General features: G+C 42.9%; 1 protein-coding gene across 2 annotated transcripts in view; it reads left to right on the top strand.

Annotated features, from left to right (window-relative positions):
- Positions 1–25,290, top strand: part of PDE8A (phosphodiesterase 8A) — a 413,353-nt gene that overhangs the window by 383,234 nt on the left and 4,829 nt on the right. For both annotated transcript variants that reach the window (XM_089685705.1, XM_089685704.1), the window contains exons 15-20: positions 4,839–4,887; positions 5,007–5,142; positions 15,694–15,892; positions 17,461–17,678; positions 20,160–20,292; positions 24,557–24,721. In XM_089685705.1, the coding sequence (XP_089541831.1) occupies positions 4,839–4,887; positions 5,007–5,142; positions 15,694–15,892; positions 17,461–17,678; positions 20,160–20,292; positions 24,557–24,721 (900 nt within the window). The remainder of the gene's footprint in view (positions 1–4,838; positions 4,888–5,006; positions 5,143–15,693; positions 15,893–17,460; positions 17,679–20,159; positions 20,293–24,556; positions 24,722–25,290) is intronic.

Consider the following 25,290-nt stretch of genomic DNA (forward strand, 5'->3'; position numbering starts at 1 on the left):
GCTGCTGTTCACTACTGTGCTCAGATATTGAGTACACTTGCAAGCATCTACAGGTGCCTACTTTCTATGATAGGAGCCAGATTATTTCCAAGGGACCACCCCACATAAATCAGGAAAAGGATATGATGTGGTGCTGAAATGTTAAAAATATGGAGATAAAACAAATATATTTCATGGGCATTTTGCATTTTGTAAAGCTTTTTTTAATTGATTTAAGATGGAGATTTGTCAGTTCAGTTCAAACACTCTTTTACACACACATATATATATTTACTGTATAGTACGTATGTAAAATAAAGTCTCCATCATGGCCACATGCCTTGCCATGGGTTAACAGATTGGCAGTGTTGCTGTTTACATGTCACTGCCAGCATTCAGGAAGTATACGGAGAAAATCCTGACATCAAGGCAGCTCTGTCTTCCCCACATCCTGCTCTGTGTGGCTGCCCATGTTAGAAGTCATTCTTCTGATAAAATTAATGTTATGCATTGAGAGTGATGTCCAGAGCAACAGTCCGCCTAGTCTATATAAAACCAGCGCACTATTAATCCAACAGTCCACCTATTTATTTTCTGATGACAAACCACAAAAGAGAATCATCCATATTTTCCTTGAATTGAGCATTTGAAAACCTGGAGGTGGAAGCATATAGCTGCATATTTTCTATTATGAATGGATGGCTGGCTTTGAATGAAGAACCAGGACATTTAAATGACATTTTCTTCTTCCATTTATTTTACAAATCAATAATATGTAGCACATTAAAAGAGAACACACCTATGGGAAACCTTGGGGAAAACGGAAAATAAAAGACATAAATATCTATTGGCTGCTACTGTAGTAAATATATCAATAGTTGTGCACTTTTTCCATTAAAGCTGAACTCTAGGTATGAGTTACTTATATTACTTATATTGGTTCAAGCAGTGGGGTATGAACCCTCTTCCCAGCCCTAGTAAAGTACTGCCTGGTACTCTACAGGGTTCAACTGCATCTAGTTTATAATTCTGAAACATTTGACACAAGAGAGGTTCTATATTGCATACCTACATTGGCTCAACTTGGTTCAAAGTAAGCATGTATATCTCATACCTGAGTGTCCCAAAGGTATGGAATATGTATACTGCAGTCCCTCAGGTATGGAATACAGTATGTATATTGAAGTCCCTCAGGTATGGAATATACTGTATATACATACATACATTGGTCCAAGCTGGACCAATGTAACTATGCAACATACCTGGAGTTCAGCTCAGCTTAATTTTTCGGCTGCTGTAAATTCAATCTTTAATTAATGAAAAGATTCTAACATCCTCATCATATTTGATGTATTCTAAGTTCTCTTATGTCTGTATAGCCCCCTACTAAAATATAAAAAAATACTCTATATTGGTTCCTAAAACAATTCTCTAATTTAATTTGTAGTGGTCATAGGTACAGACCAGTCTCACTGTTGCAGACCAATATTACTTATTCACAATCAGCTGGATGTTTCCCCACTCATTAGTTCGAATGAGTGTCAGGAACATACCCTCAACCCAGTCACTTTAATCCATTCATTGTGTCATGAATTGTGTCAGCACAGATGGTAATTGTTTAAGAACATGACTGCAGGTGTGAAAAAAGCTGGGAAAGCACCCTATTTTTTTTGAGTTAATTGAGTTGCCCATGTAGTTATAATTGCTGGCATTCACCAATACTCATCAAAACTACACTATATTGCCAAAAGTATTGGAACGCCTGCCTTTACGTGTACATGAACTTTAATGGCATCCCAGTCTTAGTCCGTAGGGTTCAATATTGAGTTGGCCCACCCTCTGCAGCTATAACAGCTTCAACTCTTCTGAGAAGGCTGTCCATAAGGTTTTGGAGTGTGTCTATGGAAATGTGGACCTTGTTTTGTGCACTGGTGGGCAGTCACGTTGGAACAGGAAGGGGCCATCCCCAAACTGTTCCCACAAAGTTGGGAGAATGAAATTGTCCAAAATGTCTTGGTGTCCTGACTCCTTAAGTGTTCCCGTCAGTTGAACTAAGGGGCCAAGCCTAACCCCTGAAAAACAACCCCACACCATAATCCCCCCTCCACCAAACTTTACACTTGGCACAGTGCACTCAGGCAAGTACTGTTCTCCTGGCAACTGCCAAACCCAGGCATGTCCAATGCGTTGCTAGACAGAGAAGCGTGATTCGTCAATCCAGAGAACACGTCTCCACTGCTCTAGAGTCCAGTGGTGGTGTGCTCTACACCACTGCATCTGACGCTTTGCATTGCATTTTGTGATGTAAGGCTTAGATGCAGCTGCTCAGCCATGGAAACCCATTCCATGAATTTCTCTATGCACGGTTGTTGTACTAATCTGAAGGCCACACGAAGTTTGGAGGTCTTTAGTTATTGACTCTGCAGACAGTTGGCGACTTCTGTGGACTTCAGCATGCGCTGACCCCGCTCTGTCATTTTAGGTGGCCTACCACTTCATGGCTGAGTTTCTGTTGTTCCCAGTTGCTTCCACATTGTTATAATACCACGGACAGTTGACCTTGGAAGATTTAGTAGCAAGGAAATTTCATGGATGGACTTATTGCACAGGTGGCAACCTATCATGGTACCACGCTTGAATTCACTGAGCTCCTGAGAGCGACCCATTCTTTCACAAACATTTGTAGAAGCAGTCTGCATACCTAGGTGCTTGATTTTATACACCTGTAGCCATGTAGGTGATTGGAACACCTGAATCCAATGATTTTAAGGGGTGTCCCAATACTTTTGGCACTATAGTGTATGTGAACAACTTACACATTTACATAGTTACAAGGTTGAAAAAAGACATAGGCCCATCCATTTTAACCCATGTGGCTGTATGTATCTGTGGTATTTATTAATTTTTATTGTAGTTTTAGTAGAGTTTTGACAGTTACAGGAATAAAAGCCAAACAATGGATGAAAAGAGAATAACAATGGTGGAAATAACATGTATGCAGTTCATTAAACATTACATGGACACACCAATAAGTAAAACCCATATACATAAGTAAAAGTCACTAGCCTTAGATTGAGTAAACCAGATTTTTGCAAATAAATAGCGTCACAAAGCATCTAGTAGATCCAATACCTGAAATATTATACCAAGATATATTGTGGGTTAATCTACCAAATTTGGCATATACAAAAATTGACATGTAAAATAGAAAGGTGCTAGGTATTGTGTATGAAAAGATGCCTATCATTGTACCCTGCACTTTTAACTAGGTGGGGGGTGACTAAGGTTTGCGAGAAGTGGCACATCAGGTAGGTGATCCAAAGATAGAACCGTCCCATAAGTCCCACACTTTATGAAAAAGTTCAATACCGTCAAATATTCCATTTTTACCGCTATAGCCGAGATAAGCTGACTCTGTGGGGGGGATCTCTGCAGATTTCCAGTAACAAGGAATCATTCTCCTGGCTGCTGTTAGTATGTGAGCACTGAGTTTATTTAGAACTTTTAGATATCCCAGTAAATGGCTATCCCAAAAGATAGTGACAGGGATCCAGTGGTAGAGATACCTCCAGAACCAGCTCCAGGATATTCCGTATTGAAGCCCAAAGTCCATGAATTTGAGGAGAAAAAACAGAAAATGTGTGCGATTTTTATTTTAACAATTACCATAGCCCTATACATTCTGCTTCCGGAGGAAATCTGAGGGATCTAAAATTTTTATGAAGTTGTCAACATTCTCAGCTAGTGCAACTTCCTGTGGGAAGGAGTTCCACATTTTACTGCTTTAACAGTAAAGAACCCTTTCCTCATTGTGACCGTGTGACCTACTGGGACCTTAAAAGTAAGGCCTTGTTTATATGGATGTACTACAATGTATGCCCGTTCAAGGGCTGTGTTTACCCGCACAGGTGTTTCATGCATCCCCATGCAGGTAGTCCCATTCTTGTCAATTGGGGTGCAGCAGCTGCATGGACACAGTGGGGTTGATTTTCTAAAAGCAAATAGACTATGCACTTTGCAAAGTACAGTTTCACTCTGCAAGTGCAGTTGCTGCAGAGCTTAGTAAATGAGGTAAAGCTTCTCTTTGCTAAGAATACCCAATCACAGGGAAGTAAAACTTTATTATTGGATGATGGAAGTCAGAAGAGCTTCTGCGCATTTATGAAGCTGTGGAGCAACTGCTCTTGCAGAGTGCAACTCGCTTTTCAAGTCTATTTGCCTTTAGTAAATTAACATCAGTGTGCGTCTGTTCACCCGAACCCACATGGATGCCAGATTGGGAGCAGAGCCTGAGGTCTTCCTGAGGACTGATGACCAAAACTGAAGTGTATATTCAAGCTGAGACCAAACTAGCATTTTGTAAAGAGGTACAATTATTTATTTATCTCTGAAATGTATGCCTTTTTACGAGTGATGAAAGATTGTAAGCATTACATAAAAAATCTACAGTCTCTAAATGTAACTTACTACTAGCTATTCAGTGACCAGGACTAATGAGAATATTCACAGATGATTAAAAGTGATTCTTAGCAGGTAGGTTCTCAGCAGTTAGTGTGCGCTTATTCCCTTCTGACAGTTCCCCAAAAACGCAAGACAGGCATTAAACATACATTACCTGAATTAGGTTCAAAGGCCTTCTGTTGTTCTTTGATCGCAAAGAAGGTATTCGATGCAATAGATTGGCAATATATGGGCTTACTTTTTTGTATTTTGAAACTTTCTGGACAATTTCCCAGCACTTCAAGAGATCCAAAAGTCAAATAAATACCAGTGAAACCAGTGTATCTACAGTATGTGTAAAGAAATATGTGTAAAGAAATAAGAATTTCTAATTTTTTTTATTGTATTTACTTTTTTAGGATGGTTTACGAAGACTTTCAGGGAATGAGTACATATTCTCATCAAAACGTAAGTTACTCCTATATGTCATCTTAGACTTACAGTCATCTTTACTGAAATACTGAGGATAGCCTGAATTCCTCAATAATTTAAAAAATTTTGTTGTTGTTTTTTTGTCATTGGAACAGATGTTCATCCGTCTTCTGGGCACCTAATCTCCTCTCTCTCCCTTTCTGATATCCCACCACGGATAGCACAAGCAATGGAGAATGAAGAATATTGGGAATTTGATATTTTTGAACTAGAGGCTGCTACTCATAAAAGGTGCTATATAAAACTACATTAGCCTTTTCGTGTGTCTACTCATAGAAAACGTTATTTTGCAATATAAACTCTGAAGTACTCATAAAGATAGACAACATCAAAAAGTCATAATTATAGGATAAGTTCACCTTTGGGAACATGTTACATGTTATACCCGTTTTTAGGGTAGAACATATAACATGTTCCCGGTCCTGCAGACACTGCCTGATTCCCCCCCCTCCCGTGACAGCAGTACAGGGAGACGTTCCCCATACTAGCTGTCAATTTTCAAAAACAGCATGGCCGTGCAGGGCTCCGCCCACACGCCCATGTCATTCATTCACAGTCCTGAGAGCCATGGCGTTGCGAGCATTATGGTAGTTCATTGAGTCTTCCTGTCAAAAGCAGGGGTGTAGATAATGGGGTAGGGTCAGGGGGGCCTGAACCCTCCCCCCACCCCCAGAGGAGAGTTGCTAACCATCCCTGCAGCCTTCGAAATTTCCACTCGCCCACGAGTGGAAATAAGGTGGGGGCGGTGGGCAGTGCCGGGACTAGAGGTATATGGGAGGGGGGGCGGTGGGGGTGGTGACAAGCAGTGATCTCCTGTATGGCTTTCTATAAAGCAGATGGAAGCCGCAGGAGGGAGAGGAGGAGAATCGGCTTCCAGCTGTTTCAATGAAAGCCATACAGGGGATCACTGCTTGTCACCGCCCCCACTGCTGCACAGAACATATCTACGGTTCAGTTTTCTTTCTTCCTTCCACCCACCCCTCTCATCCTCCCTTCCTTCCTTCCACCCCTCCCTTCCTTCCTTCTACCCCTCCCTTCCTTCCACCCCTCCCTTCCTTCCTTGAACCCACCCCTCCCTCCCTTCCTTCCACCCACCCCTCCCATCCTCCCTTCCTTCCACCCACCCCTCCCATCCTCCCTTCCTTCCACCCACCCCTCCCTTCCTTCCTTCCTTCCACCCACCCTTTCCTTCCAACCACCCACCCACCCCTCCCTTCCTTCCACCCACCCCTCCCTTCCTTCCACCCACCCACCCCTCCCTTCCTTCCACCCACACCTCCCTCCCTTCCTTCCACCCACAGCTCCCTCCCTTCCACCCACCCTTCCTTCCACCCACCCCTTCATCCCTTCCTTCCTTCCACTCACCCTTCCTTCCTTCCACCCCTCCCTCTCTTCCCTTCCTTCCACCCACCCTTCCTTCCTTCCACCCACCCTTCCTTCCTTCCACCCGCCTCTCCCTTCCTTCCTTCCACTCACCCTTCCTTCCACTCACCCCTTCCTTTCACCCACCCACCCCTCCCTCCCTTTCTTCCATCCACACCTTCCTTCCTTCCACCCACCCCTCCCTCCCTTCCTTCCACCCACCCCTCCCTCCCTTCCTTCTACCCACCCCTCCCTCCCTCCCTTCCTTCCACCCATCCACCCCTCCCTCCCTTCCTTCCACCCATCCACCCCTCCCTCCCTTCCTTCCACCCATCCACCCCTCCCTCCCTTCCTTCCACCCATCCACCCCTCCCTCCCTCCCTTCCTTCCACCCCTCCCTCCCTTCCTTCCACCCCTCCCTCCCTTCTTTCCACCCACCCATCCTTCCTTCCACCCACCCTTCCTTCCTTCCCTCCACCCACCCTTCCTTCCACCCCTCCCTTTGTTCCTTCCTTTCTTCCACCCACCCACCCACCCCTTCCTTCCTTCCACCGGCCCTTCCTTCCACCCCTACCTCCTTTCCACCCACCCCTCCCTTCCTTCCTTCCCTCCACCCACCCTTCCTTCCACCCCTCCCTCCCTTCCTTCATTTCTTCCACCCACCCCTTCCTTCCTTCCTTCCAGCTGCCCCTTCCTTCCACCCCTACCTCCCTTCCACCCGCCCCTCGCTTCCTTCCTTCCACCTGCCCCTTCCTTCCACCCGCCCCTTCCTTCCACCCACCCCTTCCTTTCATCCGCCCCTCCCTTCCTTCCTTCCTTCTACTCACCCCTTCCTTCCTTCCACTCACCACTTCCTTCATTCCACCCACCCTTCCTTCCTTCATTCCACCCTTCCTTCATTCCACCCACCCTTCCTTCCTTTATTCCACCCACCCTTCCTTCCTTTATTTCACCCACCCTTCCTTCCTTCCACCTACCCCTCCCTTCCTTCCACCCACCCCTCCCTTCCTTCCACCCACACCTCCCTCCCTTCCTTCCACCCACACCTCCCTCCCTTCCACCCACCCTTCCTTCCACCCTCCCCTTCATCTTTTCCTTCCTTCCACCCCTCCCTCTCTTCCCTTCCTTCCACCCACCCTTCCTTCATTCCTTCCACCCACCCTTCCTTCATTCCTTCCACCCACCCTTCCTTCATTCCTTCCACCCGCCTCTCCCTTCCTTCCTTCCACTCACCCTTCCTTCCACTCACCCCTTCCTTTCACCCACCCCTCCCTCCCTTTCTTCCATCCACACCTTCCTTCCTTCCACCCACCCCTCCCTTCCTTCCACCCACCCCTCCCTCCCTCCCTTCCTTCCACCCATCCACCCCTCCCTCCCTTCCTTCCATCCACCCCTTCATCCCTTCCTTCCCTCCCTTCCTTCCACCCCTCCCTCCCTTCTTTCCACCCACCCATCCTTCCTTCCACCCACCCTTCCTTCCTTCCCTCCACCCACCCTTCCTTCCACCCCTCCCTCTGTTCCTTCATTTCTTCCACCCACCCCTTCCTTCCTTCCACCCACCCCTTCCTTCCACCCCTACCTCCCTTCCACCCACCCCTCCCTTCCTTCCTTCCCTCCACCCACCCTTCCTTCCCTCCACCCACCCTTCCTTCCACCCCTCCCTCCCTTCCTTCATTTCTTCCACCCACCCCTTCCTTCCTTCCTTCCTTCCTTCCAGCTGCCCCTTCCTTCCACCCCTACCTCCCTTCCACCCGTCCCTCGCTTCCTTCCTTCCACCCCCCCCTTCCTTCCACCCACCCCTTCCTTTCATCCGCCCCTCCCTTCCTTCCTTCTACTCACCCCTTCCTTCCTTCTACTCACCCCTTCCTTCCTTCTACTCACCCCTTCCTTCCTTCTGCTCGCCCCTTCCTTCCACTCACCCCTTCCTTCATTCCACCCACCTTTCCTTCCTTCATTCCACCCACCTTTCCTTCCTTCATTCCACCCACCCTTCCTTCCTTCATTCCACCCACCCTTCCTTCCTTTATTCCACCCACCCTTCCTTCCTTTATTCCACCCCCCCTTCCTTCCTTCCACCTGCCCCTCCCTTCCTTCCACCTGCCCCTCCCTTCCTTCCACCCGCCCCTCCCTTCCTTCCACCCGCCCCTCCCTTCCTTTCTTCCTTCCACCCGCCCCTCCCTTCCTTTCTTCCTTCCACCCGCCCCTCCCTCCCTTCCTTCCTTCCACCCGCCCCTCCCTCCCTTCCTTCCACCCGCCCCTCCCTCCCTCCCTCCCTTCCTTCCACCCGCAGTCCCTTCCTTCCACTCGCCCCTCCCTTCCTTCTTTCCACCTGCCCCTCTCTTCCTTCCACCCACCTCTTCCTTCCTCCCTTCCTTCCTTCCACCCACCCCTCCCTTCCTTCCTTCCACCCACCCCTCCCTCCCTTACACCCACCCACCCCTCCCTCCCTTCCTAAAAATGCAACTCAGTTGGGCAGCACAGTGGCTAAATGGTTAGCACTTCCGCCTGGCAGTACTAGGGTCATTGGTTCGAAATCCCAGCCACGGCACCACCTGTCTGGAGTTTGCATGTTCTCCCTGTGCCTGTGTGGGTTTCCTCCCACACTCCAAAGACATGCTAGTAGGTTAATTGGATCCTGTCTAAATTGGCCCTAGTATGTGTATGTATGAATGTAAGTTAGGGACTTTAGATTGTACACCCCTTGAGGGTTAGGGACTGATGTGAATGTACATTGAATGTAAATTGACGGCGCTATATAAGTACCTGTAGTAATAATAATAACCCCCCTCCCGAAAAAAAATGATCTACAGCCCTGGTCAGAAGTATTGGCTTGTACGAGCAAGCAGATAAATTGACAGGTCTAACACAACAAACACTTTACTCCTACGCTAGGAAAGGACTCAGTAGACCCAATAGGAATGTTCTGGAATTTTCTGGAATATGCACTGCTTGCTGCCCTCAACAGACCGGGGTGGTCCAAATACACTGGATACAAATGGAGAAACAGAAAAAGGGTGCACCGACCTAGTGCATTATCGTTTAAAATTATTTATTGAAGAAACAAAATAGGTATCATACTCACAATGGACATAACACAGGCATGTCAAACTGAACAAGATGTATGATCCAAACAACATCTGAGTCAATACGATGGAACCCTGGATGACCAACTGGCTAACGCGTTTCGAGGACACAACCTCTTCCTCAGAGCCAACCAAGGAGGAAGAGGTTGTGTCCTTGAAACGCGTTAGCCAGTTGGTCATCCAGGGTTCCATCGTATGGACTCAGATGTTGTTTGGATCATACATCGTGTTCAGTGTGTTATGTCCATTGTGAGTATGATACCTATTTTGTTTCTTCAATAAATTATTTTAAACGATAATGCACTAGGTCGGTGCGCCCTTTTTCCGTTTCTCCATTTGTATCCAGTGAAATTGACAGGTCTGCAGGAGACCTGCATGGCATCAGCGATCTCCTGATTGCTGGCACAATACTTTCCAGGCTCCTACTACAAAAAATAATGCACATTTTTTTTTACCTGCAAAAAAATGTAGAAAGGTGAACTTATTTTTTAAAGTTACTAAAGTTTCTAACTGATCCTTCAGAGAATCTCTTAAGAGATCTCTTACCATCTGACAAAGAAACATTGAAAGACTGGGGCTCTTTGGAGTCTTTGGTAGTTCTGCAGATCAACATGGTATGGTACTCATCCAATTTCTTTTAGTGAGAAAATGTCCATTAGAGCACCTGCCTGGAAATCTCATTGATCGCAAATGTTTGTTAAATAAAGTGGTGCAAAATCCAGTAATCTACAACAAACCAATTACTGCTGCACTCCAGTAAACTATTGTAGTTAGCACAATTAAAAATTGTCTTCAGATTGGTTGTTAGGGAATGTCATACAAAATGTAGGAATCACTAAAATAAACTATTCACAAACATAGGCAGTTCAAGTTGAGTATATGGTGAAAAACATCAAAACAATCAGTGGCTCTGGAGATACAGACAGCTGAGGATTCTTGGAAATATCTAAATTTTTAGTAAAAATCCAAGTTACTTTTCACATTCTTGGACTTCCTCTTGGAGTTGTAACATGGCGTGCAGCCTGCTTGGCCAGTACAGAGGCTCAAAAGCAGGTGGGGCCAAGTTTGACTTAAACAGAAAAAGTCAAGATTTGCATATAAATTAATTTCCCATATCTATATGCCTAGTGGTTGTTTTGATATGCAGTTTTCAGGGCTTTTGACTGTTTTCATTGTATATTTCATTTGAACATTCTAAGGTTGTGAAAGGGTTTAACTACAGAAAGCTGAAATTTGAGTGGCTGCTATGTGTTATGACACTGAATAAGGCCTCATGGACACTGGTCGTTTGCCTCTGAACGCCTTTCTCCTGGCAGGAGAAAAGCAGTATTAAAAATGTGTCTAAAGACGCATTTTTCAAATGCATTTAAGTGTGTTTAGACATGTGCAGGCATGTCATGTGTTTGGGCGTTTATTCATTTCATTGGCCAAAATATGAATTGATTCTGGCCATTGAAATGAATAAATGGGCCTAGCATTTAGGCATGTTTCCACGTGTTTAGGGGTGTCGGGAGTTTTTCTGGCTTAACCCTACTCTCCTGATTTTGGTAAAAATCCGATTTCTAGCCCATAAACGCTAATACCTGTAAACGCCTATGTGTGCAAGGACGTATAGGCTAACATAGAGGGCAATTTAGAGGCAGAAAAAAAAGATGCCAAATGCCTGCAAAACAGGTTTTTGGTTTTTTTAGCTGCTGAGTGCATGAGGCCTTAGACTGTTAAGTTTTGTGGTACTTTGTTTTTGGAAATTCTGAGTCAAAGATGACTCATGATCATCATAACTGCATTGTTTCACAGCTTGCCTGTATGCTGAAAATGCATAGACATAAATATGTGTCAATTGACCCTACTTAACATCACTTGAAGTGTTACAAATTCATAATTAATGATTAGGATCAGCAGATGTCCATGTGGTCTGTTGGCACATTACTGTCTCAACTAACATTCCCAGCAGACTGAGCTTGGAGCAAAGTCCTTTGATTTGGTTAGATTTTCCTGTCCTATAGCTACTGTTTGTTGCCATCAAAATGTCAGGAGATTGCAGTTAAATGCTTGACTCTTCAGTGCCATTCTTGTGCAGTCATTTCTTTTTGTAACATTTCACTGCCATCTGATGTCTGCTGCCAGCTTAATATGCAGTGCATATGGTATGCATAATGGGATAGATGTAGTTTCTAGTCAATTAAGATTTAATCAGTTTTGCATGTTAATATACTAGGGTTATTAAAGGTGTTTTTCTATCCACTTATTCACTACTCTCTTTAACGTCATGATAGGTAAAAGATCACAGGCACAGTTTCCTGTAATATTCTAGTTTTTATGTTATCATTCATATTTAAAAAGTCACCTTCTGCACAGTGGAGAGTAGGTGGCCTAAACCTGAAACATTATGGATTATGACCTTTTAGAGACACCAGACTTCCTGGGAACTTAGAAAACAGATGGGTAATAGGATTTACATGCTACTGCTGCTTTGTTGTAAGGAATTACAGACCAGTAATTAATCCAGAATTGTGATTTATAACTTGAGAACATTACATGATGCAAGATGAAGGAGATCAGAGTATACAGTATATCAGAATATTGTATTTTTTATTTCTTAATCTTGTGCTAAGGGACACAGGATGATGTAGTTCAGATACATTGAGTTTTGCTGCTGCCTTCGAGAGATTGGACACTGCCAAACAAGCTCTAAGGACAGCCAAGTATGACCTCTCCCACTCCCACCTGCCCAAGTGTTTTACTAGAAGTCCAGCAAGAACGGATGCTCATTCTCCTCTGAGAGAAGTAAAACCTTTTTTTCCTTTTTTCAAGGTTCTTTTTTTCTATCAAGTTTATTTAATTGCCTCATGCCCTGAAGTTGCTCATTTTGCAGCTTTAAGTTCAGATGATTCTCATCATTGCCACGAACGTCATGCCCAGATCCTTAGCTGTCTAGTCCAAGTATATGTATGACTCCTGGATCCATCTTACTGGATCCTGCTGCCTTTGGCCTTACTCAACTGTGCTCATGGGCTAGCAGATGTTTTGCACTGAATATCCGGAATAGGCCTCCTTTTGGTACACACATGGAAGATCGTTTGGCTTAAAAGTTGGTCTGAAGAGCATCAGAGCAAAAATGCCTTTTGTGTACATCCTTTGGTTGAGAATGCCTTTGTGGTGAATCCCTAGACAACCTTGTCAAGAAGGTCACTGGTGGAAAGCGTACCATCTTGCCACAGAAAAGAGAAGGTAAAACCTCGATCTGGGAAACCCTCTAATTATGGGACCAAGAAAAGTTCCTTTTATTTTTCTCAGGCCTCCAAAACAAAGCCTAGAACTCAGTCCTGGACTTCCAAATCTGTATGTCCTCTTTACAATCAGGAGGTGCCTCCTGTTTAGGTCCAGAACCTTGTATCTGGAGGCTAAAGTCTGGTATTTCGGTCTCTGCCTCTATCCCGTTATGTACGGTATATGTTGTCAAACTTGCCACTGTCCCTGAAAAAACTAGCAGACCTGCACGCTGCTCTTGCGAAGCTCCTCTTGCAAAGGCTCAAAGTTCTTGTCCCAGAAAGAGGATCTAGATGCTAGCCTTTTTTCTTGCTTTGCTTACTCTCAGGACATCCCTATAATGGGATACTGGGAGAACCTTGTTCTGAGGGATTAATCAACACTGACTGTTTTAGCCAATGTGAAGACCCAACAGAGGTTTGAGTGGATCTTAAATATCTTAAAAGAAGTCAGTGCTGAAGCCCTTTCATCGCTTTGATGGTATTGGTCCTGGATATGACCATGTCCAAGGTTTTCCTTCCAGAGAACAAACTCCAGACCCTTCTCCCATGTTTGGACTCTGCAGTTCAAGAACCAACCAACCCTCCGCATTTGTATGAGGATTCTTGGCTTAATAGTGGTTTCCTTCAAAGCAGGTTCTTCAGCCCAGTTTAACTCTAAACTGTTGCAAGTGAACATTTTGTCATCACATATGTCTGACCCACAAAACTAGGTTTGCCCTGGGCTGGTGGATCAAGAGTCAGTGAAATTCTTTTCCCCACTGATTTAGAAGGTTCTCATCATGGATGTCTCGCTGGGGAAGAGTTCTAGATGCTCTGTAAGGCTGCATTCAGTGTAGCGAGCGTTTTTCAAACTATTTTTCTTGCATATTTTACTGTAATTTTGTGCAGTTTTGCGTGTTTTCATACAGCATTTTTTAGGCGTTTTGAGCTTTGGTATCAGTGCCAATACCAAGTATTTTCATGAGTACTTGTACTGGTGAAAATATTCCTGATACCTTAACCGATACTTTGTGGTATGATTTGCATTAATGGACACAAATTGCACCACAAAGATTAGCATGCGGTTTGAACAGGAATGCAATTCCTGTCCAAATCGCATGCGGTTTCCCCACTGCTCCTGTATGAACCCAGGCTTGTCATAGCCTGAGTTTACACAGGAGCGATGCGGGAAACCTCCCTGCAGGCATTCCATGCTGAGTGTCAGTGGTGGGAGAGGAGAGAAAGCAGCAAGAATTGAAACCCCCATCTCTTTTTTTCCTCTCCTTGCAGCAATGACAGTTTGGGCTAGACAGCATCTGAATGGTGAGCTGCAGACCAATTTGAAGTCCCCACTCAGCAGCTGTCCAGTCAGATACTGTCTAGCCCGAACTGTCATCGCTGCAAGAAGAGTAAAGAAATGGCAGAGATTTCAAATCCCCATAGTTTTCTCACTTCTCCTACCACTGACACTCGGCATGGAATGCCTGCAGGGAGGTTTCCCACACCGCTCCTGTGTGAACTTGGGCTATGCCAAGCCTAGGTTCAGACAGGAGCTGTGGGAAAACCTCATACGATTTGGACAGGAATCGCATTCCTGTTCAGATCGCATTCTAATCTTTGTGGTGCAATTTGCGTCCCTCAAAGTATTGGTATTGGCAAGTACTTGACAGAAAGTATCGGTATTCGTACTTGCTGATTCAAAACCGGTATTGATGCATCTCTAGTATGGGTTAGAGTTAGGATTAGGGCTTTGCGTTGGAGTTATTTTTTTATTTATTATCTTATCTCATGGTTCAAGGTAAGAAAATTCTGTCCAAGAAAGTACTCGATGTGATGAATCCTGTCTTTTTTTTTTTCTAGTCTGGTCTAGGTCTGCATTTTGCCTTGAGTTGCCTTGAGTACCATCAAGGGCCAAATCTCAACCCTAGGGTTCTTGTTCATCGATTGCTTGCCTCTCACTGCTTAAAAAAGATCTTCATTCAGAGTGTCACCTACATTATTCCCCCTACACATCTTCCAGTGGGCTTTCAACCTTGTTATGTTGGTTCTTCACCTCATAGAGATATTCCTCTGTCTGCAATCACTGTACATTTACAGACAAGTTTCTGAACTGGTGGCAGTAACTTGTAATTAACGTTTTTTGTGCTGCACAAAGTCAGGGTTGTCTTGAGGCCTTTTTTCTTTCCAATGTAGTTTCTTTCACTTTAGCCAGGACATTGTTTTACCATCACTATGTCCTGCACCACAACATTCAGTGGAGCTTTCTCTTTATTTTCTGGATGTGGTAGGTGCAGTATTAGTATGTCTCTCAGCTGCCGCTTTCTTTGGGCAGTCTGACTTTCTGTCTGTCATTCCTGAAGGTCCCTGTAAGGCACAGCCTGCTATGGACTTGAGGACAAGGTTTCACACTCTGCACCAGATCATTTAGTGGTTTGTGGGCTTTTCAGTATTTTCAGCATAAAGCATCTGTTTCTCATTGCTGTCACCTGGTCTTTGGTTCACTTGTTCATTAAGTTTTAGCAGGTGGATGGTCAGGCCTCAGATGATGCTGGCTCTGGTTCTTTGGGCAAGTCTGTAGGCTCTGTTGAGCCCCCTCTGTTAACCTGTGGATTTTTCTTGGTCTTGTTATTTTTTAGTTTGCTTTGTTGCCTGTCCATCCATTTGACTGCTTTCGGATATCCCAGTGCCTGAATTATCGCATCCTGTGTCCATTAGTGTGGGATTAAGAAAACAGAATTTTTATGTACTATAAAATCCTTTTCTTGGAGTATGTTAAGGGACACTTGTCCCTCCCCTCTGTTTTTAGTATCCATTCCTACCTTTGCTTGCTATAAAACTGAGGCATGATGGGAGTGGGAAGGCTTTACAATGCTGTTCCTTCAACTTTGTTTGCCAGTTCCTAATTTCCTGAAGGCAAGTAGCATAACCCATTTTATCTGAAATACTGCATCCTGAATGCCTTAATGTGTTCCCAAAATGATTTTACAGTAAGTAAAAAATTCTATGTTTGTAATCTCTTATTAAGCAGCATTACAGAAAGTTACCAATAATTCATCTGACAATATGAATTTGCTGTTTTAACACAGGCCCTTAGTGTACCTTGGCCTTAAAATGTTTGCTCGATTTGGCGTTTGTTCGTTCTTGAATTGCTCAGAAGCGACATTGAGATCTTGGCTCCACATTATTGAGTCAAACTATCATACGAGCAATGCTTATCATAACTCAACACATTCCGCTGATGTATTACATGCCACTGCTTACTTCCTGTGCAAAGAAAGAGTGAAGGTAAGGAACAAATTGATAATTATATTTCCCTTAGGACTTTTCATGTCCTAACTGAACACTTAATGTTGTTAAGATGCTGTTGGCTGTAACACAGATCCCAGTTAGGAATACATTGCATCTGGACAGGGATCACAGGACTCATTCCAAGTTGATGTTGATGAGAAATCATTGGTTAGATCCTTCAACCTCCACATGATTAGATTCTCCAACCTCCATATTTTAGGTAGGAAACAAATGATAGAGTCTCTCCACATCATTGAGCAGTTCATGATAACACGCCTGAAAATTTACATAGTAACTTCATGTTTTATATCTGATACTAACATACTGTAATTGTTCTTGGGTTACCACAGTACTAAAGTGCAGCTGTTATCCACAAACCGTGGAGGCAGCGGTTTTGTGGGGAAAAAAACAAATGCTAGAACTATCAACTCTGTAGAAACCAACAACATTACTAATACATTATGCACTTTGCTCTGTCCAGATGGTAAAAATTTTGGTCAGAAAGTGTCTATGTACAATCTTGGTGCCTGTGCTTGATTTTCACTCCGGAAAGTGCCCATATTATAGCAGAGCAATGCTGGAAAATTCATATAACTGATGTATATATCTGGACTTCAAAAGGAGCCAATTGTTACATATTCCTAACATTCACCAAATACCTGCTGACCCCTAGGGTAGGTATTGTGTATTGGCACCAACAATGCACTCCCTGACACCTGGGGTAAGTAAACTGTATTGACACATCCTAATCACTTACTTTGGGTAGGTAAGTTATTGACACCCGTTAAGCTCTTCCTGGAATCTGGGGTAGGCAAGATGTACTACATTTATTTTTGTTAAGGTATATTGACACCCAATAAGGCCTCATGCATACCGGACATTTTTCAAACTCTGGCAGCCTTTCCTCCTGACAGCAGTGTTTTGGCATAAAAAATGTCAGACATTTGTAAAAGTGTGGAACGCGTTTAGATGTGTTTATCCACATGAAGAGTTTGGGTATTAATTAATTTAATTGGCCAGAATAATCATTTAAGCTGGCCATTGAAATGAATCAACGTTCAAGTGCTAAACATGCCTAGCATTAACACACATGTAAATTCGTTAACACATGTTGGCATGCCTCAAGCGGTTTTTTGTGCCAAAATGCCGCTGCTCCTGGGCGCTTTGGCAGTGGGTTATTTTTCTACCACTAAACGTCTATGCCTCTAGACTCCTTTAGCCTATGGACACATAGGCTAACATGCAAGGGGGTTTAGAGGCAGGAAAAAAAAACGACAGACGCTCCTAAGAGCAGCTGAAAATAACATCCAGTGCGCATGAGGCCTAGGCGCTCCCTGGCTCTTGGGGCAGGAAAGGTGTATTGACACATACAGTACAAGAACTCTGCAAACTGTCACTTATGTTTTTTGCAACAATACATTGAACTGAACAAAACTAATATTTGTTGTTGCTGATGCTGTAGTCAATTGTTATATGATTTCCTGTCCTGAGGAGCATAGAACAATTAGCACCATGTTCACAAATGTGCCAGCCTGCACTATTAGTGATTTAATATCTCTTTTCAGCAAAGCTTGGATCCAATTGATGAGGTTGCTGCTCTCATTGCTGCCACTGTTCATGATGTGGATCATCCAGGGAGAACAAACTCTTTTCTCTGCAATGCTGGAAGTGAGTTGGCCATCCTTTACAATGACACAGCGGTGCTGGAGAGCCATCATGCGGCACTGGCTTTCCAGCTGACCACGAGAGATGATAAGTGCAATATATTCAAAAATATGGAGAGGTAAGACCCGGGACAAGCATTGCTTTAGTGGGCTGTTCTAACTCGCAACTGAATCACTGAAAAGTTTGATAGTAAATGAAGATTAGATATGCAGTATCAGAAAAACTATTATGTGTTCTTCAAGGACATGTATAAATAATGAATTCTGGACCTGCTGGTTGGCCCAGATTAAATATGTAGCCAGTTCAACTGTTAAATTAGGAGCAGTTTCATTTAGAATATGCTTTCTTTTCAGAAGTTTAAGATGACCATATGAAGACTCTTAGACATTCCTCCTTTTGCCTGACTTGCTTGTTATTTGTACCAAGGATGTCAGGCAATTCTCCATTGTAGCATATTAGGCAGCATTGGGTCATAAATTGATCAACACGTTAGTGTAGACTACAAACTCATTCAGCCTTTTGGATTGCTTGCTGTTCTAGTCTCCTAAGATCCTGTGATATGACTGCTTGTACTGCTTACATCAGCCTTTCTCAACCTTTTCAACACAGAGGAACCCTTGAAATAACTTTCCGGTCTCAGGGAACCCTGCTAATATCTATAATCCATGATACATTAGTGTGCTGGTCAGAGGGAAGAATGCTCCTTACACTTGTGATCATTGAGAAGAATTTCCCCCTTACAGATAGCTAAAAAGATCAAAGATGTCATTGGGAACTTATCTGAGAGGCAGAAATTGCTCATTGCTCAACCTCTGTAGGAACCCTAGGGTTCTGTGTAACCCTGATCGAGAAACCCTGGCTTACAGGATCCAATTCTTTGTATTGTGCAACAGTCTTATCCTATGTATAACTTTTACTGTTGGTGGACTCATGGGCCAAAGCCCAATATGTGAAAATTAAATTCACATTTAAAGAAGAAGTTTGTAGAAATGTAAAAGCCACACAATTAAAGGTGACAGTGGCATCATAGAATAATATTTAAATACAGTGCTTTGTATTCATACCCCTTGAAATTTTCTACATTTTGTAATGTTACAACCAAAAACATAAATGTATTTTATTGGGATTTTATGTGATAGACCAACACAGTGACACATAACTGTGAAGTGGAAGGAAAATGATAAATGTTTTTCAAAATTGTTTACAAATAAATATCTGAAAAGTGTGGCGTGCATTTGTATTCAGCCCCCCGGAGTCAATACTTTGTAGAATCACCTTTCATTGCAATTACAGCTGGAAGTCCTTTTGGGGATGTCTCTACCAGCTTTGCACATCTAGAGAATGACATTTTTTCTTCTTTGCAAAATAGCTCAAGCTTCTTCTTGCCACTCTTCCATAAAGGCCAGAATATGTGGAATGCATGACTAACAGTTCTCCTGTGGACAGATTCGCCCACCTGGGCTATGGATCTCTGCAGCACCTTCAGAGTTACTATGAACCTCTTGGCTGCTTCTCTGATTAATGCTCTCCTTGCCCAGCCTGTCAATTTAGGTGGACGGCCATGTCTTGGTAGGTTTGCAGTTGTGCCATACTCTTTCAATTTTCAGATGATGCATTGAACAGTGCTCCATGAGATGTTCAAAGCTTGGGATATTTTCTTATAACCTAACCCTGCTTTAAACTTTTCCACAACTTTATCCCTGATCTGTCTGGTGTATTCCTTGGCCTTCATGATGCTGTTTGTTCACTAATGTTCTCTAAAAAACCTCTGAGGGCTTCACAGAACAGCTGTATTTGTACTGAGATTAAATTATACACAGGTGGACTCTACAAATTAGATTACTTCTGAATGCAATTGGTTCCACTAGATTTTAGTTAGGGATATCAGAGTAAAGGGGGCTGAATGCAAATGCACCCCACACTTTTCAGATATTTATTTGTAAAAAAATTTGAAAACCATTTATCATTTTTCTTCAACTTAACAATTATGTGCCACTTTGTGTTGGTCTATCACATAAAATCCCAATAAAATACATTTACGTTTTTGGTTGTAACATGACAAAATGTGGAAGATTTCAAGGGGTATGAATACTTTTTCAAGGCACTGTATATAAAACTGAAAATATATGAAAATTATACATCTGCTGCTGTCTTTTATGATCTGGTGCACAGTGTGACGTGTTAAATGGTAATAGGAAGCTGGTTGTAATGTTGTATGGAGGAGATTGTGTAGTTTAATTTTTTGAAAAGGGGGCAGGGGGAGTTGGAAGGCAGAATCAGAATGAATGGCAACTCAATACAGATCTGAGATATGTGTGCACACTTTTCTTTGAGTCTTTGGATAAAGTTCTTTTTTACTGGCTATAGTTTGCCTTGAATGAAGTGATTTTGGGTGTAGTTGGGCTTTATAAAATCTCTACTACCCAGCAATGGTGTCCTTGTTGGTAAGTCATCTTACTCTGGTAATGGCCATGGTGCTGGGATGACCACTTCTCTGTGGTTCTGCTAGTATGTGCTTGATGCGCATTGCTTTATTTTTAGCTTTACTAACTGGCTGGATAACATTTTTTTTAAAGCTTCTTTTGTGTTTTTGTAACAGGAATGAATACCGTACATTACGGCAAGCTATCATCGACATGGTTTTAGCAACAGAGATGACAAAGCATTTTGAACATGTCAACAAGTTTGTCAACAGCATCAATAAGCCATTGGCAGCACTTGAAGAGAATGGGGTGTGTAAAATTGTGCCTTAAAGACCCAGAACTAAAGTGGCCTAAAGACCCAGAACTAAGTGACCTTATTTAATCAGCTTCCACGTACCGTGCAGCCTGTCATTAATTTCATCACACATTACAGGCTAAAGAGTCTGACTGCAGCTTGCAGGGAAACATAGGAAAGTCTGCACTGTGCATCTCCCTTAGGATCAGAACAATGTTTTAATTCTATATTTTTTTCAAAGGTTTTTGAGGCTATTTCCTTATAAAAAGCATGACAGTTATTATCCTATCGATTAAAAAAGAGTAAGATAAAATTTGGTTGCTTGAGAAACGTTTTTTTATAAAACAATTATAATACTAGTCTTGAAATCTTCTTTATTGTCATTCTGATCCTCCTGCTTAAATACTTCGAGTCACTGACCCAAAACAAGTGTGCAGCAGGTTGGAGCCAGAACAACTAATTTGCATTATTTTTCCATGTTACTGACTGAAAGAGTATTGCAATTGGAAAATGATCTTGGCAGCCAGAAATCTTGAAAACCTCAAAAAAAAAATCCTAGCTTTGATTACAAAAACCCCTCTTAACTGTTTTGAAACATATTGTTGTCTGGCTCAACAAAATAGGTATAAATGCTGCAATAAAAATAAACTTTATTAATATACCATAACAAAAACCTACAAACAATTGAAATCTTGGCCAAGAATAGTCAATATACACTGCCAACACTGATACGCCCTTTATGAGACTCAAGTGTAAATTATAAGTGTATAGATTGTATACAACTTGAAGGTCCACAGCGTATAGGAAAATAGTCCATAGAAAATGAATTCTTTGTATATACAATATGGACCTTGAGAATTTTATAGTGATGTTTTGCATAGCCAGAAATCTTGCTTGAAATGCTGATTGCCTTGCTTAAAGAGGAGTTCCACCCCTTCCCCCCCACAAAAAAAATATATATATTTAAAATCAGCAGCTACTATAGCTGCTGACTTTTAATATTAGGGTAATTACCTGTCCAGGCATCCAGCATTGTACTCACCCAGCTGATTCTTTAATCGGCTATTGGGGGCTGGAAAAGCCAATTTGACTAAGGGAAACTGGCAGTGAATCCTTGCTGTTTGTGAAAGGGCCGCAGTCTTCTGTGACCAGTGGAGTGTCCCAGAAGGCTCCGGGGGAAAAGGGGGGGGGGCCGAACTTCCAGGTCAGTTTGCCTCAGCAAACTGAACCAGAAGTGAGAGGGGGCATCTGGTTCTGAGCACTCCTCCCCTAAAGGTGGCAGCGGAGGAGGGGGGGGGGGCAGACAAGCCTCCACTTTAAGGCTAAGTTCACTTTCCCTACATACGGTTGGAAAATGTAACTTATTCCAGCTCCTGCCTCCTCTCCCCCCGACTCTCTTTCCACGTTGACAGCCTTCGGGGGACCTTTTACCCTAGCCCCCCATTGTCAGAATTTAAAAACTGCATGGCTGTGCAGAGCCCCTCATGACCACATCATTCATTCACAGAGTTCTGTGAATTAATGAACTACAACTACCATCAGCCACCACAATTGACCGCTTGTAGTTCTCAATGAACTGCATGGGTGCAGGTGAGTGCTCTCATAGTTTGTACGGGAGGTATGGGCAGACTGTGTACTGAGAGTCTGCAGGAGCCTGGCATTGTGCCCACGATATGCTGATCGCGGGTGCAATGTTTTACAGGCTCCAGTGTAAAAAAAAAAATAATAATAATCATAAATGCACATTTTTTTATTTGCAAAAAGGTGAACTTATCCTTTAGTTTGACTTTGTACTTTGGAGTCAGAGACCCAGAACAAGCAATTAAAACTCAGAATTCCCTATCTCTATACTTGTTTGAAGCCAGTAACTCCGCAAGTAATAAAGCGGTAGTAAACCATGACCTTTTTTACAAAAAAAAAAAGCGTGCAAAACAATGGCGTAATGTGCTAGTATGCATTGCATACTAGCACATTATGTTAAACTTACCTTAAAACGAAGCCCTCCAGTGGCGCGCTTTCACCGCTGACAGGGCTTCCATCTTCACCCCGCCCTTCTTCTGGGTTCTTAGGCTCTGGCGGCTTGAATGGCTGACCCCCGATGACGTCACTGAATCACTTTTTACAGCACACAGCTCTGAAGGAACAGCACGGGCAATGCTGCTCCGTCAGAGCACATAAGCCGGTCCTCTACACTGGTAAATATCTCCTAAATTGCGCACATTTAGGAAATATTTACAGTACCTACAGATAAGCCTTATTATAGGCTTACCTGTAGGTACAAGTGAAATAAAATAACTTTACTAGCACTTTAAAGGCAAAGCATATGACAGCTAAGCCACTAGTAGTTTCAGAAGGAGTACAGTAAGGAGAGCCTACCTATGACTTTCAGGACAGGTGCCCATTAACAGACTGCTATCTTTTCCAGTAGCTCAGCTCAGCCTGGACATCCCCAGTTTTTGGGGTTAGTAGGTTTCAGTTTACAGTAGCAAGATGTGTTCACATCACTGCTGCAGCTAGCAACTAATAAACGTTTTACTGATCACAGGAGTTCAAGCTTATTGTACTTGTTAAGTGACTTCACATTAATAATGACTTTTAAATTGTAGTCCTTACAAAGTTTTAAAGGTTTTATTAAAGGAAAAAACATGGAGTCCTTCAGTGGTGACCTCGCTGATTGGCTGTTATGCCTATTCATTAGCTTGGTAGCTAACACAGAGCAACCATGCAGATAACGTCGTGTGATGCTTTTCTCTGACGTTTCATGGACCTATAGTACGTAAGGATTTGTAGAAGCTCTGTGGAGTTGTCTACAGCTGTTGAAGCTTAGCTCTGGACAAAACTTTAGAACGTTTTTTTCATTCCAGTAGTTTTTATTAAGTTTTTATGCACAGACATTACTTGAACAGGAATGCATTGCTTACAGTTATTACATTGCATTTGTCTTGGAACTTCTGTAGGCTTTTAAATACTATCTGCCTTCATTGAGGAGATTTTCTATCACTTCTTTTGTCTGATACTTCTTATCTGGACTAAATGTGGAAGAATCTCCTCAACTGAGATTCAATCATTCCGTTATTCTTCTAAAAAATTGTAATATATTTATTGCTGCCTAAGTCCCAGTTGGGGAGACTTCCACTAAAGGTGGCCATGCACGGGTTAAAATTTGGTCAGCTCAACAAAGACTGGACACATTTTGATCCATGTATGGGACAAGGCGTTTGCACAGAAGTTGATCTACCAATTGACTTCTATACAATCACCCTGTTGGATTTTTTCCTGCTCGATCAGTGCCACTGGCTATAGCCAGGGGCCCTGATCAGTGTATTCTGACAGTGGGTAAGTCTTCCCACTGTCGGCATACAATAGCTCAGTAGGGAGGATTCTTCCATTCACATTGAATGTGTGAATAGGGAAATCAAGTCAGTTTTTTTCCCTCAGCCCACTGGTTGAACAAAAAAAATTGACTCATGTATGGGCTTTTTTTGTCTGACACCCATCACCTAGATATGAAATGAGGAAGAATTTCCCCAATAGAACTGAGATTCTAACCCTTCCTCACTCTTCCAGAAATAAAATATGTGGCTAAGTGGTTATCACTTCTGCCTAGCAGCACTAGGGTCATCGGTTCAAATCCCAACCAAGGCACTAACTGCATGAAGTTTGCATGTTCTCCCTGTGCCTGTGTGGGTTTTCTTCCGGGTACTCCAGTTTCCTCCCACACTCCAAAGACATGCTGGTAGGTTAATTGGCTCCTGTCTAAATTTGCCCTAATATATATATACAATATGTATGAATGTGAGTTAGGGACCTTAGATTGTAAGCTCCTTGAAGGCAAGGACTGATGTGAGTGTATAATATATATATAAAGTGCTGCGTAAATTGATGGTGCTGTAAAAGTACCTGAAAGAAATTTTAAAAATTAAACAAATGTATTGCTGTCTACAGTATGTCCTCACTGGGGGGCTCTTGCCTTGTTTCATGCAGTTTTTGACATCCCTCAAATAAACATGAAGTGAGTGCAGATCTCCCAGACAAGGACACAGCCTGCAATAAAAACCTAAACATGTATAGGCTGCTTTTCATTTTTGTATATTAGTAATTGTACTATAGCTATATTTGCTTGTACTTGTGCTGCCATTAGATCTTTATGAGGCATTTAAGCTGGAATAAAAAGAACAGATCTAGGAGCCCCAAGACTTTGATTCACTCTAGGTTTCAAACTCATTACAGTACCAGAAAATATTACCCCCTATGTTTGCCTCTTTTAATTTCCCATAGGGCAATGGCGATGATGAGTCTGTTAAAACCGTTTTGACATCCCCGGAAAATCGAATACTTATAAAGAGGATGCTTATTAAGTGTGCAGACATCTCCAATCCATGCCGAGCACTGGAGCAGTGTATTGAATGGGCTGGTAGGATATCAGAAGAGTACTTTGCACAGGTAAAAAATACATTTGGGGTACTCATGGAGAGTAAAGCTGGCCACAACCTAGTAGAATTTCATTTGAAATGTTTCATTATAAGAATGTTGGATTTTCTAATCATTTGTGGGGTCAAGTTGACATTCGTTTTCAGCCGCAGTAAAATGTTTCTTAAATAAATGGCTTTCCAATAGTGTATGTGGTTTTCGCTTGGCCAAAATTGAATCTTAAAAGCAAACAAAATTTTTTGAAGAAGTATGGCCAAGGCCAAACCAAATTGCCCTAACCGTTATCTGTTAAGGCAATTCGGTTGTTTTGCTGGCTGGCTAGTAAGTGTGTTGGGAAATGTTTTGTTTGTTTGCGATATGCCTTGCCCTTCCATGTGCACCTTACTGTAAGGGCTGGTTGTGGGTTAGGGTGGTGGCCATTTTTTTGTATAGTTGGTTGAATTGGGTGCAGGGACACCCTGGATGTCTTCACTGCCATTGTACTATTGCTGAATGTCATGTGCGTTTCTGTGCCTTTGGGGAGGGGTGGGCTCCCTCCAGGTACACCTGCCCTCAACCTATCCATTGCTGTATGTGCTCCT

Source organism: Staurois parvus, unplaced genomic scaffold (genome assembly GCF_062004578.1).
Source record: "Staurois parvus isolate SC_StPar_1 unplaced genomic scaffold, SC_StPar_1.0 ptg000381l, whole genome shotgun sequence".
NCBI classification, from domain to species: Eukaryota; Metazoa; Chordata; class Amphibia; order Anura; family Ranidae; genus Staurois; species Staurois parvus.